The sequence below is a fragment of the Nipponia nippon genome, unplaced genomic scaffold (genome assembly GCF_047370975.1).
Source record: "Nipponia nippon isolate SJK-2023a ecotype South Korea unplaced genomic scaffold, ASM4737097v1 scaffold_1, whole genome shotgun sequence".
Taxonomy (NCBI): domain Eukaryota; kingdom Metazoa; phylum Chordata; class Aves; order Pelecaniformes; family Threskiornithidae; genus Nipponia; species Nipponia nippon.
Window position 1 is genome coordinate 81,150,148 of NW_028262290.1, and position 19,603 is coordinate 81,169,750.

Below are 19,603 nucleotides of genomic sequence, written 5' to 3' on the forward strand. Positions count from 1 at the left end.
ACCAAAGCTTTGAATGCAGTCTCTCACTCACTCTGCTTTCCATTACAGGGCTAGGGATCTTGAGCCTGCAGTGTCTCTGCAAAGATCCTGCTGATCTGTTTATCTTCCCTGAAGGCATACAAAAGTCTTCTCACCTCTTCCCACAGCTTCTTCACCTGACAACTCCATGCCCAGGGCACACTTCCCCCAGGGAGGCTCCACTGCCTCCAGCCCCAGGAAGAGGCACCAGGCACTGCCTGCCACTCAGGCCTTGGACAGCAGCGTGCTCTCTCTCTCTTCATTTCAGTCTGTGCTGAAACTTCTGATACACTAAGGACAGTTGTTCTAGGCAGCGCCACAGACGATGCCCCGTGGCATGTCAACTTTTTCTCCATTGCCAGACAAATCAGGGATTTATGGACAAGGAATCTGGTTATAAACAAGCAAGCTATACAAGACTTACAAGCATGAGAAGCTTTATGGATTAAAACAATGAGAAATCTGAGAATAATACAGAGTAATCATTACAAAAAGCTTCCTCAACTACTAACATCTGAAAGTTAATACGAAGCCAACTGTATTTTCCTCTGGCTAGTTAAGCAGCACTGTCTACATGAGCATTAGTTCTATTTTCCACAGATATTCTCTTTGATTTGGAAAACGAAATGAGTGAATGAGACTGTGAAACATCCATTCTAAAAATTATTAAGACAGACTTGTTAATGTGATATTTTCTAGAAAGGAGGACAGTAAAATTCAGTCTGTCAGCTCATAGTAACCTGTGAAGTTTCGTTCTTTTGTGTCCGCAAACAGGGGGTAAATACTCTAGAAGGGCCTGGATGATGTTCTAATTTCAGAAACAGGAAGACTAAATTATTCCTAGCTTAAAGTTTAAAGCCCATATAAAGGAACGTAATGTGGGGTTATACAGAACAAAGCTATATTAAACTTGGTTTTCAAGAGAAAGTGATAAAGTAATTCTATCTATGATCACAGGAATCGGTGTCTTAGCCACAAAGAAGAAAGTTTTAATTTTTGATACTCATGAGACAGTCCATGTTTCATCAAAGAAAAATAACGTCAACAAAATATTCTCAGTAAGACTGACTGGACAAGAAAAAAACAAAGAGAAAATAAATGAATATTTCTTTTAATTTAAATTTTTTAAAAGTGTTAATCCTGAGGAGCCTAATTCACCGATAAATTTCTAAGGCAATATAGGGCTTAAGAATAAACTTTAAATAATCAGAAACCAACTTTTTTTTTTTACTGCTATTGTCTCGATTGTTTTCTCAAAAGGGAAGAAAACTAGAATTAAATGCTGAACGTTTTGTTGAAAGATATTACTATGGAACATTACGTAGATTCTTGGGAACTCTCATACTTCGTCTTTACCAAGATACTTGCTACATGAAAAAAAACATAGTGTGCTCAAGTCTCTAAATGTATCATTCACTACATCATTACCAGCATTCAGTCAAGATAAGGATTTATTTTTCCTGGTTTTTGGAAAATGGAAGATAACATATACAAGAAAAAACTCACTTTATAAATCACTTCAAAATTTGAATATGTTATATGCTGTTCTTCCCTCCAAAACACACCTATAATGTGTTCTGTTTCTCTAAATGATTCATTCCATGCCAGAGAGAGAGTAACCATTGCTTGATTCTTCAGACATTTTGCTTCTAGAAGCAGTAACAGACAACTTAACCAGGTAAGAACATCAATTTAAAAATGGTACACTTTGAGGCTGCATTGACTTTATTTCTGGTTCTAAATCCCAACTGCAATTAATTTTAAGAAATATCACGAGAACTTATATTTTCTTGAGGATTTCTAGATTCCTGAATCAACCTGTTTGCTCTTTCTTCTTTCTTGGTCTGAAGCTGTACTAGGGGCTGCCAGGTAATTGGTATTTTGACAATCGAGTTGTTCTTCAATTGTATAAAATACCTTGAATTACAGATTTGTCCCAAAGTGAAATATCCATGTTTTTAAAGTGTAATATGTTGACTATGTTTCTGAAAAAAATACATTATTCACTCTTGTATAAACTACCAGAAACATTGCTATATTAAATACTGACATGTAAGTTCATAGAGTGTAAAAGCTATTTCATAGCAAAAGTCACAAAATTAGGTCCTAAAGTAACAACAGTAAAGTGTTGAATAAGTAACCAGTAAAGCTTTCAATACATAAACTATTGTACCTCACTTAGCTATCGTACCTCAAGGATAGGGCTCCAGTTGAGAACTGATGAGCTCATGAATACCATCCCGTTTCTTGAAACTGTTGCTGGAGAAGCGTTATCAATATTATGAGGTTCAAAGACTATTTTGCAATTTGGTGCCATAGGTATCCGATCTCCATTTGCTAGTGTTAGAGTTCTGTTATCATCCAGAACAGAATTAAGGTTCTCAATCCAAATAGCATCAACTGGACCATCAAGAACTATCCAGATGTGGTCACCTATAATCCAAAATAACGGATAAAAATGCCTATGGAGGAAGTCCTAGTTGCTTTCAAGGATCAGTTTCTTCTCTCTGCAAACAAATTTTGAACTAATTCTGAATTCACACACACAGCTAAAATCTCAGCTTTTAATACAATTACCATTTCCATCGCTCAATTTCAATTAAGTACTTCATTTCGTCACCTCTTGATAATAATTATCCATTGTTCAGTATATAAAGTGTCATCAGCATAAGTCATGTTTGTAATAGTCTGAAACAGTTTTAAGGATCCAGTCTTCAACGCAGTAATAAATTAGGTTTATTTCAACATACATAAAACAACATAAAGAAGATAGAAATTACAGATCTATTTTAAACCACCATTCATTTGTTTCCAAAGAGTTTGTGTAAATGTCATGAGATTAAATGGAAGGACTGCTTGAAAAATCACTCTCTCCAATAACATGCTCACTTTCATAAGTAAAAGAGGTCCATTAGGGGAAGATCCTTGTTATTAGTTCTCCTCCTTGTAAATGTGATCCAGCTTCCTTTGAAGTTTTTCCAGCTCTTTCCATTTAGTAACAGAAATGTATCTTAAAGCCTGCCTCTGTTTCCTAGGAGGATCTGGGTCAGTCCTGCTCACCTCACTTGGGTACTGAGCAAGAGGCCCTGGCTGGAAAGGGATCCCACCTTGCCTTCTGGCTCCCCCTCCCTTAGGGGGCAGCCAGCCCTGCTGAGGATTGCTAGATAGCCTTTCAGTCAGAGACAGTCCCGCTCTCATCTGCCTTCAGAGTGAGTCCTTACTATCTAGGCCTAGGTGGCTTAGTGTGTTGCTAGGTATGAACCAAGAAGGTTCCGGATGAGAAACCTTCTCACCTCTGAGGCAAATAGTCTTATATTTAGAGGCTTTTCATAGCTACAGTGCAGGCATCTCAGGCATAACATGGTCTGGAGTTCACTTCATAAGGAGGCATTACAGAAGCGCTGCAACAGTGAATCTGAGGAAGTCATGTGTGTGCTAATTTATATTTCATGTTGAGGGAAAAAATAGAAAAATCAACAGTTAATGCTATGCTGCATTCTCAAGGGTGCCACATTTCTAGATTTGAAACAAAACCAACAAAATTAAATCCAAAAGTATTTTCTATTTGTATCCTTAAAGACTAAAAATTTTTGCATGAAAATTGACAGTGCAACAAATGTTAGGATTTTCTTTTTTTTTTTTCTTTAGTCCTTAAGGCCTAAGGATAAGGTCACACTTAATATTCAGACAAAACAAGGAAGAATCCATCTAGCATCAAACCATCAAGGCCTCTCCTTTAGTTAATATAGCAGTCTAAGTATATATACCAGCATTATTTTAGGTAGAAATTGGTTGCCTAAATAGAATTATCTAGTGCCATTTGGGATGGACTATGGTATGTGCAGGGCTAGCAGGTATGACACAAAGGAGATGCCCATCCTTCTGGCATGGCAGCTGGAGACCAGGTAGAAATCCTGACAGCACCAAAATTTTTTATCATATACCAGCGCTGGGGGAACTGACTCTTACCTTCCACTTTTCTTCCATACAAGGGCCTATCATTTGAAAGAGAGGGATCAGCAAATTCAGTGAAACAGTATTGTTACTCTACACAGTTTGAACACAAAGCGTTTAGAACAGAGGACTATACAATTGACAGAAGTTCTTGCAGCAATATTCCAATGCTTCCATGTAAGTGTAAAAAAAAAAAAAAAAAACCCTACTAATGTGCTTTAGAGAGATGCCCTGCAGCTTGTTTTGGAGGAAATTTTGTTTTCATTATACCTTTCTTGGCTCTTAAAGTTTTTCTCCAGAGTGTTGAAAATATTCCATCTGTCCAATCATTTGTTGCCACATCAAGACGACCGAACATTTGCGGAGCAGTTATAGCTTTAGGATTCATTCTCATTTCACGATGTGGCTGTCCACAATCTATGAAGGCAGATCATCAGTTAGTTTTGGTATTTCTTTTCAACAGTCAGAGAAATTTGACAAATTCAAAATCATTATACCCAAATGCATGGTTTAATATGCATTCACCATTATAAGAAGTTGTGTATTTACTCGGAAAAATTATCTCTTGCTATACATCAATATTTCTTAACTGGAGCCATCAAAATTTGAGGTAGAACAAGGTTCTGAAACTTTTGAAAGTATAATGCACATTTCATAGATTCATTGGCAACAGAAGAGCAGCAAGATTAAATTTATTCAAGTTTTAGTTTAATATTTTGAAGGCTTATCAAACAATAGAGCTTTAAAGCCTTTGGTTTGGATGCACTTTTTTAAAACCCAATGACTAAATACCAGACAGATGCTGCACTTGATTGATTGTTTTTTGTTTTTACCTGTTGTGCACTTGCACACACTTTGGAACAGGCAAAGTATATGATACTGGCATATCCCTGTGAAGTCTCTTAGGCAGCTAAATTCTATCTAGCCATACCATGATCATATAACCCTTATATTTTCCTCATTAACAACAGCTCAAGAACTCCTATGCCAGACATCTTTAGAAAAGCCAATATTAAAACTTAATCAGGAGCCAGTAATGAGATGTTGAAAGAAAGAGCTAAAAAAATGGCTTATCTAAAAATCTTAACTATAATCAGAGTTCACTAACATGTAAGATAGAAGCCTGGCAAATCATGTAGTTTTACATTTCAAGAGGTTTTGCCAGAAGATCAGCTTGAAAAAAAGTATTGCAGCAGCTTTATCTTGGTAGTAGTTCACATTTCAGGGCTACAGAAATATAGGAAAATAGTATAATGCAACCATCTGTTTTTTCTGCTGTGTTTCCTAAATGGAACAGTCATTTATGCTGCAATGTAGAGCTTACGGTGTTTCTTAAGCACACTAAGGTAACTGCATGGATGAGAGACTGGCCGAGCCATTTTTTACAGAAACTATCCATTTCTGGAAAATTCTATAAGCAGCCTCCTGAAGCCTGTGAAATGGGGTAACACAAGTTTACCTCAAAAGAGATGGTTTTTTATCCCCCAGCGATGAGCTTTTAGTTTAATAAGATCAAACAGAAGTTCTTCCACTAATATTTTTGTTTAGAAATACAGAGGACAAAACCAGCACACTCCTTAAGCGTCCAACCAGGGCACAAAATGAATATCCTTGAAGACTTTCTCACTACCTAAACCAGGAACTATCTCCTAGCAGCAACAAATGATAGAAGTAGTTATTTTATATTGCAGATAAAGGCCCTGTCTTGTGAATTCTGTTCAAAAAGGACTAAATACTTATGAAAGTTTCAGCATTACTTCAGCCAAGCCTAGGAGATGCTTTAATCACTTGTCCAAGCTGTCTATCCAGACAGTACTCCTCTTTCTCAATGTTTCTAGAATAAGAACTTCTAAGTATCATAATATGGAAAATAGAATATGTATTATATTATATGACTTTAAATGTCAGACATTTTTTAAGCTTTTAAAAGATACTGCCACAATAATTAGTATCACAACACACAAACTGATTCTTCCAGCCATTTATTCTCACAGTGAAGTAATTGAGGCTTTCTATGAAGCAACAATGTGGTTTCAAGTTTACAATATAACAGTTTAATAACAATTTACAATATAAATACTCACATACCTGTCATGGCTTTCATCAAAGTGTGGATGCAAACAGTTTTTCCTGCACCACTAGGTCCTAGTGTCATCAATCCATGCCTTACTTTCTGGGTCTCAAAAAGTTGGATAACTTTCAGTTTCCAAGGAGGATGACAAACAAGTCCAGCTTCCTCCACCTATAGACAGTGACAGAAAATCAAATTACTACTATTTTAGTGCACAAGATATTTTGATGCTTTTAAAAAACAAAACAAACAAACAAACAAAAATATATCTTCAGCAGAAGACTACACTCTTTGTAAAGGTTTTTTGTACATAAAAAACTGTTTTGAAAAAGAAGATCATGTTATAAAAAGTGAAGCTCTCAAAATAACAATTACATTTTAATTCAAGTATAATTTCTGTTTTTAAATTATGTTCCACAAAAAATCTCAGAAAATATTATCAGTGGAAGAGGACTAACTTTTTATTGATAGATAGAACTCAGCTTTTACAATTACTGTCACGTAGTCAGAACCATGCAACTGGCACTACCACTTGCTATATTACTCGCATATCAAAGGTCATGTCAGTTCCATTTATTTGTCTCGCTCTGCAAGGAAGGCAACACAAGATGAATTCATCAACAGCAACCATGAAGTACATGCCGCCACCAACTCCGCATCACCATGAAGAACACCACTGTTAGAGCAACGGAGTTTGCAAAGCACAACAAAGACCATTTTCATGGACACACAATAAAATTCTGTTATCGTTCACATCTTAACAGCTCTTGCGGTTCACACCAAACCAGTCAAGGTGCCTTTCTTTCCAGCATAGAATATAGCCTTCTGACTTGTTTCCAGAGTCCACATACATACAGTAATATATCCAAAATCTAATGATGCACCAACAGAACATATCTGAACTGATTTCTTCACATAAAACAAGATGGTCACGTTAGCTGCTCCTTCCCCCTAATCCAATGCCATCAGTGGAGACTTATCTTTTCCTAAGAATTTCTAACATTCATAGATTCTGCAATAATCTTGCAGACTAGATATTTCCCTTATCGAAAAAGAAGTTCACAAGCAGACGTGACATGTTCTCAAAAGATCCTCTGTTAACAGTTGTACATATGTATTGGGTCTGGTGGGATGGAGTCAATTTTCTTCATAGTAGCCCATATGGTGCCGTGTTTTAAATTTGTGATCAAACAGCGTTTGATAACACACTAGTGTTTTGACTATTGCTGAACTGTTTCTCATACTGCCCCATCAGTGAGTAGGCTGGGGGTGGGCAAGAGGTTGAGAGGGAACAGAGCTGGGACAGCTGACTGACTGACCAAAAGGATATTCCATACCATATAATGACACACTCAGCAATAAAACCAGGGGAAAGTTTCTCCAAAGTAGCCATTGGTCAGAGATTGGCTGGGCATCAGTCTGCTGGTGGTGAGCAATTGCTTTTGCATCACTTGTTTCTTTTTCTTCTTCATTTATTGAACTGTCTCGATCTAGACCCATGAGCTTTTTTTCCTCTCTTTTCCCCTTCTGAATCTCTCCCCCAGCCCACTGGGGGAAAGTGAGCAAGTGACTGGTTGTTGGCTTAGCTACCAGCTGGGGTCAACCCACCACAACATATAAACATAGAAAAACACTTTATTACAAGTAACGACTATTTTTTCCTTATGACATTTTCCCAACAATTCCTGCCTCCCTTCCCTAATAAAAATAGTCCTTTTGAACTTGATTCTGTCCTAACCTAGCTGTTTTCATTGTACTGAATTATTAGAGCTCCATTCAATAAAACCTTGATTCACAGAATCACAGAATGGTTGGGGCTGGAAGGGAGCTCTGGAGATCATCTAGTTCAACTCCCCTGCTAAAGCAGGTTCACCTAGAGCAGGTTGCACAGGATCACGTCCAGGTGGGTTCTGAATATCTCCAGAGAAGACAACTCTACAACCTCCCTGGGCAGCCTGTTCCAGTATCACCCTCAAAGTAAAGAAGTTTTTCCTTATATTCAGATGCAACTTCCTGTTTCAGTTTGTGTCCATTGCCCCTTATCCTGTCGCTGGGCACCACTGAAAAGAGTCTGGCCCCATCATCCTGACACCCACCCTTAAGATATTTGTAAGCGTTGACAAGACCCCCTCTCAGTCTCCTCTTCTTCAGGCTAAAAAGACCCAGCTCTCTCAGCCTTTCCTCATGATGCTCCAGTCCCCTAATCATCTTTGTAGCCCTCCGCTGGACTCTCTCCAGTAGCTCCTTGTCTTTCTTGAACTGGGGAGACCAGAACTGGACACATCACTCCAGATGTGACCTCACCAGGGCAGAATAGAGGGGGAGGATAACCTCCCTCGACCTGCTGGCCACACTCTTCCTAATGCACCCCGGGATACCATTGGCCTTCTTGGCCGCAAGGGCACATTGCTGGCTCACAGTTTACTTGTTGTCCACCAGTACTCTCAGGTCCTTCTCTGCAGAGCTGCTTTCCAGCAGGTCAACGCCTAACCTGTACTGGTGCATGAAGTTATTCCTCCCTATCTGCAGGACCCTACACTTGACACTGGTGAACTTCATTAGGTTCCTCTCTGCCCAACTCTCTAGCCTGTCCAGGTCTCAATGAATGGCAGCACAGCCTTCTGGTGTATCAGCCACTCCTTCCAGTTTTGTATCATAGCAAACTTGCTGAGGGTACACTCTGTGTCTTCATCCAGGTCATCGATGAATAAGTTGAACAAGACTGGGCCCGGTACTGACCCCTGGGGAACACTGCTAGCTACAGGCCTCCAACTAGACTCTGCGCCCCTCACCACAACACTGAGCTCTGCCATTCAGCCAGTTCTCAATCCATCTCACTGTCCACTCATCTAACCCACATTTCCTGAGCTTACCTATGAGGATGTTATGACAGACTGTGTCAAAAGCCTTGCTGAAGTCAAGGCAGACAACATCCACTGCTCTCCCCTCATCTACCCAGCTAATCATGCCATCATAGAAGGCTATCAGACTGGTCAAGCATGATTTCCCCTTGGTGAATCCACGTTGACTACTCCTCATAATCTTCTTTTCTGCCACATGCTTAGAGATAACATCCAGAATGAGCTGTTCCATCACCTTTCCAGGGATAGAGGTGAGGTTGACTGGCCTGTAGTCTCCTGGGTCCTCCTTCTTGCCCTTTTCAAAGATTGGAGTGACATTGGCTTTCCTCCAGTCCTCAGGCACCTCTCCTGTTCTCCATGACCTTTCAAAGATGATGGACAGTGGCTTAGCAATAACATCTGCCAGCTCCCTCAGCACTCGTGGGTGCATCCCATCAGGGCCCATGGATTTGTAGGTGTCCAGTTTGCCTAAATGATCTCTAACCCAACCCTCCTCAACCAAGGGAAAAGTCTTCCTTTCTCCAGACTTTCTCTCCTACCTCCAGGGTATAGGATTCCTGAGGGCCAGCCTTAGTAGTGAAGACTGAAGCAAAGAAGGCATTCAGCAACTCCACCTTTTCTGTATCCTCTGTCACGAGGGAGGTCACTTTCAAGACAAACAAGACGGCCTACCATTTCTGGTTTATCCAGATTTTAAGTTTTAGCAATATGAGAAAAATATGGCAAAATAAGCTAACAAAATTTCTGAACACTGTCATAGCACTAAAAAGGTACCATGAGATCCCCAGCAGAGGGGATGGATGAGACGATGGAGAGGATGGATGAGGACCACGTCATTAAGACCTCTCTTTAATTTATTAGCCAATGACAATTTAAAGCATAAGATTCAAGTTCTTTATAGTTTCTCCTAATAAAAGCTTAATTTGTGAGTCCTTTTTTAAAGCCAGTTGTATAAGGTACAGAAAGCAAAACAGTTTTATAAACATTAGCTGATGATTCAACTCTTCCTTGTTAGGAAAGCCAGAAGCAGACCTCTTTACTTGTATCTAAACATATTAAATACAAGTAAATGAAAAGTCATATACTCAAATTCTTCAGGAACGCACTTCTGATTTTCAATTTTTTCATGTTAGGGTTTTTTAATGTGTTTTTTGAGTTTTTTATTTCTCTGTTTAACTACTAGATAATTATCTGAGGAATTATTGAAATTCTGGAGGAAAATTTAATAGAGGTGATCATTTAAGTGCACATACTCCATTAACCTTCCATATCCCACTGATGTTCTTAAGTTGGCCCTATTGAAATGTTCCAAAAGATCTACTGGGAGATGAAATAGAGGAAATGTCATTTTAGGTAAATCTTTTCTCAAGCTCATGTTCCAATTGTTACACTTTACATAAATATTAAATCCTGGGTCACGTAAGGCAAGCCAATACACATGCATTTTTCAAACTGGTCACCACAAACGACTCACAAGCAAACCACAGGACGCCAGAATCAGAATTCAGTGACATCCTTAAGAATAAAGTTAATAATAATATGCCAATGGTAAAGATTTATGGAAAAGCTTACTCTTCGTCTAAATGGTAAAACATATTATTACCAGCTGGGTAGATTCAACACCAATAATTTTCTTAGATGTCACATCATGATAGTTATGCCACAGCAGCACAGATCAAGAGAAACATTACCCGTTTGTCAATGGCCGCTTCCAGTTCAGGATAGCCTACTTTATCAAGCTGGATATCTGGAAACAGATCTTCAATTAGGCTAAGGAATAAGGGTTCATCTTCATCAATCTAGTGAAAATTGGGGGGGAGGAGGAAATCACAGATTAAAACCTCTTTTATGTACTCTAGCATCTTAAAAAAACAATCCCTAACTCTTGTAGAGCTAAAGAAATATTTGAAAACATAAGGAACCATCTATGGCAACCCTCCAGGTGCTCAACACTCTAGCAGGACACAGCAGAAGGAGATCATGTGATGCTTCCATAATCAAAAGTTATTGAAAATAAAGCACTAACATACAGACTGAACTTATTAAAGTAGATTTTAAGAAATAACATTTATACAAATAGTAAATTATTTGTCTAAGGTGTAAAAAAAGCTAATAAAGGAGAAGTATCACGGCAACAGAAGAGGTTTCGTTAGCTATTTAAGACGGATGAGATGGTACTCATTACTACGAATAACAGATTATTTCAAAAGAGTGACTAAATACTTTACATGAAAGGTCCTAAAGAGGTTACTACATAGACTTCTATTTGGCCACTTATTTCTACAGGTAGCAGGGGAAATATGTAAAAAAATTCTGAACAATTCAAGGTGGTGTGGTTTAACCCAGGTAGGCAGCCAAGCACCACACAGCCCCTTGCTCACTCCCTTCCCTGCCCCATACAAGGTACTACGAAGAAAATTAACTCTATCCCAGCCAATACCAGTACCCAAGACCATCCAGAGAATGGAACATTTCCAAGCTAGCTTCAGTGTAAAGGCCACATCCAATCTTCTAGTGATCACCTTAACAGATTTAAACCGTACTTCAAAAAGACCCACGTAGCTCCAAAGTGCAGCTTAATTAATTTACCAGGCCCTCAGAACTTACCAGTTTAGACAGGTTCATGTCTCTCAGCACACGCATGACAATAGTAGATTCGGTATCTGTGGGATTTGCTCTTTTTGCTGCTCCTAATGTACGTAGCACTGATAATATATTCCGCAAGCCAAAATCATAATGCACCTAGAAGATATGCAAAGTTTGGGAAAGTTTTCCACAAGTTATTGGGGATGAAACAATTCTTATTTATCATTTAAGATACGGAAATGTATGAGAAGTGGTACATGTGGCACAAATGCCTCCTAACATCCAACAACTAGCCTTTGCCTGTATGACTATGGGCAACTTCATTCCCCACCTCTGCTATCATTTACTAAACTGTGAGGAGTGACAGAAAAAACACATGTAATCACAAGTCTTTGAACCAAAATAAGGTTCCCAAGGACTACTAAGAAATAAACCAGCAGTGTTATTTTGAATTCTCTGTGGACCTTGGAAACTGACTTTATTTGAGAAATGTGTAAACAAGCACAGGCAGCACAAACCAACTGCGTCTCAATCCACTCTATAAGACCAACTAATATATAAGCCCTTTATTTGCCTTAATCATCACCATTCATTGAAGTTAGATCTTAAGCAGTGTTCTGAATGACAGCCCCATTCTTGTACAGATAACCTGTAGCAGGAGTTAATCCTCCAGGACAGCAGAGGGTTGCACTACTAAACTGCAAGTGTCATTTAGCTTTTACTGAACATGAACTTTTCTATTTTCTTCACATAGATACTAATAATTTGTGACATCATATATAGTTTTTCCCTAAGATAACTTTTCCTCACATAAAAATAATCACCTGCTTTGATAGTTGTTCTTCACATAGCTTGTACAGTGTAAAGAATTTCCTTGCCAATAAAACATTAGCAATGAAACCACAACTAGCCAATTTGACACGAATTATGATTTGACGATCAGGAACCATCATAGCCACCGAACGGAAGTTGATCTTCAAGTTTTCAGGAAGTTCTTGCCGTCCAGCATATCCTGGATTCTGGAGAGAAGAACAGGTTTTGGAGTTGACTGCACCTTGCACAAACAGAAGAATCAGCAAAGAAACATGTAATCTGGTTAGACAAAAATAGCTTTTTGGCTTTAAATCACATGTAAAAATGAACTGCCATGCAGATTTACCACCATATCTCTACAGCATTTTAGCCTCTCTTACATTCATGAGGTATGAAAAATGTTCCACCTACACACTTCAAATCTGTATTTGTCTTATAGGTCCTGCTTTTACTGGCTACTTCTACCTATATGCTCATGGCCACTTTTCTGTACTTGTAGCAAAAAGCATACTTTGGGAACCAGAATGTAGCATGCAGAAGTAATCTGACGTTGAGATAATAACTTGTATTTACAATGCTGGCTGCATTTGTTAATTGCACGTGCTGGATGTCATTGAAACAAGACCCTATAAACTGTCTTTGTAGTAATGCTCAATGTTCTCAAACTGTCAGTGAGTTGTAAGACCTGAGCGACATAAGAGTCAGCAAATACATTTAACATACCAGGTTAGAAGCGATTATCGTACAATCATCACTGGCATAGTAGAAACCTACTGAATACCTACCATAGTAAGAAAGATGCCAAATTCTGGGTTCATTTCCACATTATCTCCATCAGTAAAAATAAAGCTTTTTTTACGTTCCTTCTTACATGTCAACACGATTGCAATTTGCTGTGCAGCTACTGATAGTACTGGTAAATCGATACGATTGAACTCATCAAAGCAACCCCAGGAACCAGACTGAGCAAGACCTTCAAAGAGAAAAGCAACTAAGCATCTGACCATTATGTTGTTAACCCTTTTTGGTGCAATTCATAAGCCAAAGATCAGATTAATCTACCTCAGGAAAAAAAAAAATGTTTATTTTGGAGAGCTGAGAAAGGGACAAGGAGGAGAGTTTAATTCTTTTTTAAGCAAGAATGCACAAAGTTCCAGAAGTCCTCAAGCTTGTCTAGGATACTACATCCTTTGATTTCTGCTCCTTCTCTCAGTATCTTGAATGTTTTCCTGTTCCTCCCTACCCCCCCCAAAAAAAAAAAAAATCCCTGCAATAAGTCTATGAAAATATGATGGGTTGTCAATAGCTTATTGCACAGATTAAAAGGAACAATAAAGTTGCTTCCACCTGGAAAGAAGTTAGGGGCTAGTCTGTGCCAGAACTGCATTCTTCCTTGGATATTTTGCGGAAAACAAAACAAAACATCATCAACACAGTCACTTGCAACAATACAATAGTCAAGAACCTCCACTTGATCTCTAATTCGACGTCTGCCATGAGTGACAGGTATCAATTTTAAGGTGCCCCCCCCCAAAAAAAAAGTCATCTGCATCTAACTTCAGTGAGCTGTGCCAATTGTTTTTAACATGCGCTATTCATGCACTTCCTTCAACTGACAAGAACTTTGACATTTGAAGGAGACAAAATACTGAAATCAGAATCCAACACATTGCACTAGTTCAGCAATAAATTTCACAGCTTTGCCTTTTTGTACTGGTAGTCCTCCTTCATTATTTTAAGTGTCTTTATGTATCCTTTCATAAACTGTCTTATGTTTTTAGACATTTCTATTTCTTGGAGACAGTGTTGCAAGTGTATTTGACATTCATAATGATATTAATTACTTGCATTTATTAAAAGGCTGAAAACCACCTGCTGATTATGTGTTGACCTTGTTTTATAATGATGTTCTCTTAGCATTTGTAACTTCCACATAGTCCATAGAACCGTATAATCACAGAATATCCTGAGTTGTAAAGGACTCATGAAGATCATCAAAAGTCCAACTCCTGACTCCACACAGGGCCACCTAAAAGTTAAACCATATATCTAAGATTGTTGTCCAAACACTAGTTGAACGCTGACAGGCTTGGGGCCCTGACTACTTCCTTGGGGAGCTTGTTCCAGTGCTTGAACGTGCTCTCAGTGAAGAACATTTTCCTAATATCGAATCTGAACTTCACCCGATGCAGCTCTAAGCCATTCCCTCATATCCTGTCACCAGACACCAGAGAGAAGAGATCAGCACCTCCCTCTCCACTCCCCCTCATGAGAAAGTTGTAGACAGCAATGAGGGCACCACTCAGTCCCTTTTTTCTAAGCTGAACAACCTAGTACACTCAGCCGTTCCTCATTAAGTCATGCTCTCTAGTTCTTTCACCATCTTTGCTGCTCTCCTTTGGACACATTCTAATATTTTTATATGGTTCTTACATTGCTGACCCCAAAACTGCACACAGTACTTGAGGTGAGGCCACTCCAGTGCTGAGTATAGTGGGACAATCACTTGTTTTGACTGGTTAGTTATACTGCACCTAATGCACCCCAGGATACAGTTGACCCTTTTGGCCAACATCTTACCTTTGGTCCACATCTCACCTTTGAAGATCCTCCCAAGTCCTCGGAAATCCATCTGGTCTGAACAGTTGAAGACCACTACGTATTTTCCAAGGCACCGTCCCATGTCTTTGATGGTTTCAGTTTTTCCAGTTCCTGCAGGTCCCACAGGTGCTCCACCCATGTTCATGCCTAAAGCTTGAGCCAAAGTGATGTAACATCTAAAAGGCAACAGGCTATCATCAATTAATGGGCTGCAGCACACAGTTTTCTGTATAGTGCCAGAGGAACTTACTCAAGTGTGTTACATGATTTAAAGAGACAAGGAAACCACTGAAATTACATGCCCCTAATTACAATTTAAATCAGTAAGAAGGAAAACCCTTCACTCAGCCTCTGATGCAGGTAATATTAAGGTTCGTCTCCTCATACACAAAGTGGAAGAACAGATAATCCTCAATAATCAATAACCTGAAAGATTATGAGAAGGGAAGAAAGCAGATAACAGAGATGCTGCCCAATCTAGTTTGGTTAGCTTAGTTCCTGAATTACTTTAACTGAAGTAGTTCTGAACTACATTATACTGTGGAGTACAATAATGAAAGACAGCTAAACTTCCCTTTCTCATCCACCCTTAAAATTTGATCACACAGTGCATCCCATTTTCATAAATGAAACTTCTATGCGTAATGCAGTAAAAAAACCAGCTAACAGTTATATCTAAAGAGAAGCTTTAGGATTTGCTGTATGGAATAGTTAAAAAAAAACAACAAACAAAACAAAAAAACCCAAACAAGCCCACCCAATGTCCTTATTTTGCCAATGATAGCTTATAAAACATTCCTTGTATTATTCCAGTTAGGTAGGTAGGCTTCTCTGTTAATAGGACTGCAATTGTTTCAACATGCTTCTAGATCAAAGATCTCCAATCTATTGTAGCTGAATAAAATTGTTTTTCCTGTCTATTCTTCCTTAGCTGTTTTCATTAGCTTGCCTGTAAACACTTATTTTTGTCCCGTATCTCTCACTGCATATTGTGTCTGTTGGGTGCACCCAATCCTCAGGTATGCTAACCTCACATACATGGGAATCAGAGTCCCATACGTGGGGATCACACAAGTATGTGGCAGAAAATAAGCTGGAACTTATTCATATTGTAAGGCACAGGAACAAAAATACTCACATATTCCATGTAAAATTATTGACTTTGATAAGACCGTGAAGGATAAACTCTGCAGAGATCTATTTTGCATCCAGTGCAAATGACTAAATTGCTCTTGTAAAAGCCTATGTTTGGTATCAAAGAATAGAGGGGAAAAAAACAGTCTTTTTCACCTGTCTGTAAGAGGCGTTATGACAAGCCTGTCAGTACAGCCCAAAAATTCGTTCTGGTATGTGAAACCCACATCAGTGATCTTAATCATCATTTTATCAGAGTCTTCATTAAAATAAAATCTACACTGTTTCAACCACTCGAAGTCTGTAGGGCTCTTGACATGCATGCAACACTAAGAAAAGAGGGAAAAAAAGGCTGTGGTATTCATGGTTAACATTTATTTTTGCATTTATATTATCTCATCTAAGTAGTAATGGAAAGGCAGCGCTGAAGTCACAATGAAAGGCATAAAGAACAGCTAGTATCACAAGAATAGTGGAGACCCTATCTTGACTTTTACCACAAAAATTGCTTATGTGTTATTACTGTCCCTGAAACCCACAGTAAGGCAAAGGAACTTCAGGCTTTAGATGAGTGTGCCAAAACTTTAAATAAAAATCAGCAGTCCACCACCCTCAAACAAAGTCATTAAGTTCAGTTAACATTAAAACTGCTATTTCTTTTACTCATCTCTACCATTTTATTTTTACATATGAGTAGGAAACATGTAATGTGATACTTTATTTAAAAAAAAAAGTCATGAGAATTGTATGAAACCACATGCAAATTGGAAAAAAGGTATTTGAAGACAGTGTTATGGTGCAGATATTAGTTAAGAAATTCAACAGAGCTGGGAGTAATTCAAAGTTGACCAATTGAATATTAAAACAGGATTAAAAAAAGATGCCCTGCAGGTTGTAGCTAAAAAAACTATACTTTACATAAGATGTTTATAACTAGAAACAACTGGTTCTGCAATGAAAAGATAGGTGCCTGTCTATCAGCCATGGGTTAAAACTCAGTAATTCTTTTCTCAGCTTAATTTCAGAGCCAGGTCCAGAGCTTCCTGTAGGCAAAAGGGTATACTAGCTTTTAAGTTTGATTGTTTAAGCAGTAAATGCTTTCATTTTCCTGATTTTAGTATCCTGTGGCAGCACGAGAATGTGTGAAGCGAATAAATAAATCCCTAAGTAATAATTAGGTATGCTGTTGAAACTAGAACAGAGGGGACAGCAACTTCAACCAACTTCAAACTTTTTCCTGTACTATAATTGTACATTCATTCTACTTACTCCTCAAGACTCACAATGTAGTCCAGAGAAAGGACAATTACTTGCAACACAACATATGAGAAAAAGAAGTCCTTAACTGATCATGCAACAGAGGCATCTAACTTAAGTGGGCCAACACAAAGCATTATAAAATTCTGCTATTGCTTGGGGGGGAACAAAACACTGAATTACTTAAAGGGAAACCAAGACATGGATTGAAGCAACATCAGCATTTTTATAATACTCCAGGTCACATAATCATTACAGTCCTAAAATTAAACATTTAGCTTAAGAGGCAGGAGTTCATAGGTATAGTAATATTTTCTTCTTGTCCTTTCACATTTTTTATGTGAAAACCACCTCACAACTCATTGTAAATTTTCCAATACTTACCAGACCATCAAAAATGTCCCTCTGATGTACGTGAATAGTGATTAATGTCTCGTATTTAACTCGCTCGACTGGGCTAAGGTCTTTTGTTGTCATGTCTATCAGCATGTTTAGAAGATCCAGGAAAAACTGGTTCGTCTTTCGCATAATTTTTTTATCATACCTGGCATTAGTCAAAGCTTCTTCCGAGTCTCTTGTCCAAATCATTTGGATCCCCAACAACCCAACCTTAGGAAACATAAAAGTATATGCTTCATCATCTTTTCTCTTTCACCTAAAACGTACATTCCCAGACACAGATAAACTAAAGAAAGGGTTCTGCTACTATTTGTATAAAATTATTTTTTCATGCATTCATACAGAGGTTATTCAACCCATGCATTTGTTTTATGTGTCCCAACTCCATTCATAAACACATAGTTAAGTCCACACTTCAATCTCGTAGGTACTACCCACGGTGCACTGTTGATACAACTGTTCAATATATTTACAGCATATATAAAATACTATATATATATATAATTAATAACTAATCAGTAAATAATTAATGCTTCAATTTAAAATCTTTTTTTAATACTTCACGAACTCTTTATCCCCTCTCCAACATTCCTGATCACAAGTGAAGAAGCTTCTACTAAGAAAATAATTTTCCCTCAGCACTACCCTCAGCTCCAAATCTTTAGCAATATATAATGTTTTCCTGAATATACAAACAAACGCACAATTTTACTACTTTTCCTTCAGTAGTCAAGTATTAAGCTTGTAAAGAAATAGTATTAACTCCTTTGCATTAATTTATTGCATTAGGCATTATTTTTTAACACGAGCTTCAGGGTAAGTTTTCTTCTTTTGGTTTCAGATACGTAAAGTGTAACTTAAAAACTGAGGTGATTAAGATAAATTTAAATGTCAGTTTTGCATTCATAACACTGGCTGCAATTTTGATTGCAGACAAGGGAAAAACATCAATGTGCTACATATCTGTGAACATTTCTTCATTGATTTAACAATGACGTTACCTGGGCTGGGTAAGTAGAAAGAAACTCAGTCAGCTGGAAACTGGTTTCCTGGATGTGTGCAGCTGCCTGGCGAATAACATGATGCAGTGACAACTGGGATTCCTTCAACAGGGAATTGAGCCAAACTTCCACATTACCTTCAGCCATTACAGGTCTAGCTAGCTCTACAGTCTCACCCTCTCGTGAACTAATTGACAATATACGATCATATATCTAAAAAAAGCAAAGCAAGAACATTTTGTGATTTATAGATTTATTGTTATCTTTATCATAACTGTCCGATTTTCTTGCCATCACTCCATTGAACTTATTTAGGTAACTAATAAATCATACCAATCTGTTAAATGAAATGTAAAAACAATTAAATCATTACTTTTGGTGTGCAGAAAGGCTTAAAAAAACCCACTGTCATCTGAACAAGGAGACAAACCCCAATACACTGACAATTCCTGAATTTCACTTAAGTTTCAATGACAGCATCCATTTTCCAGTCACAATAAATGAAACCTTCCCCCATTACTGGTGGGTTAATACCCTAACAAAATTTACAGTCTCACAATTAAAAGTAATGGAAACATAGAAGTGTTAAGGAACATAGTCAATCAAAGGAGTTTCAAATGCATGGGAAGGTAGTGAACTTCTAAGAAAGTATATACATACACAGGAAAAAAATTTTTTTGTTGCTCTCTGTTCTTGTAAAGGGTATAAGAAAATTGTTCTTCAAACAGTATGTTTGAAGGGATATTAAGGATAACTCAGAGACTAGATACACTTTTTCTTACAATCAAAAAAGAATGAAAAAGTACAAATACAAGTAATCTAAAGATACAAATATGTTCATAAAGAATCAGAAGCTTATCTGAGAGGATGCTAGCCTATATTAAGCCACAGAAGACAGTTCAGTACCT

The 19,603-nt window shown here is 38.0% G+C and overlaps 1 protein-coding gene across 1 annotated transcript in view; it reads right to left on the bottom strand.

Moving 5' to 3' along the window:
• Positions 1–19,603, bottom strand: part of DNAH5 (dynein axonemal heavy chain 5) — a 137,452-nt gene that overhangs the window by 63,314 nt on the left and 54,535 nt on the right. Inside the window, exons 33-43 of the mRNA XM_087736864.1 lie at positions 18,696–18,908; positions 17,680–17,904; positions 16,195–16,367; positions 14,902–15,080; positions 13,089–13,276; positions 12,315–12,509; positions 11,512–11,646; positions 10,596–10,703; positions 6,061–6,214; positions 4,243–4,389; positions 2,210–2,451 (exon numbers count right to left, since the gene is read on the bottom strand). Coding sequence (XP_087592990.1) covers positions 2,210–2,451; positions 4,243–4,389; positions 6,061–6,214; positions 10,596–10,703; positions 11,512–11,646; positions 12,315–12,509; positions 13,089–13,276; positions 14,902–15,080; positions 16,195–16,367; positions 17,680–17,904; positions 18,696–18,908 — 1,959 coding nt within the window. The remainder of the gene's footprint in view (positions 1–2,209; positions 2,452–4,242; positions 4,390–6,060; positions 6,215–10,595; positions 10,704–11,511; positions 11,647–12,314; positions 12,510–13,088; positions 13,277–14,901; positions 15,081–16,194; positions 16,368–17,679; positions 17,905–18,695; positions 18,909–19,603) is intronic.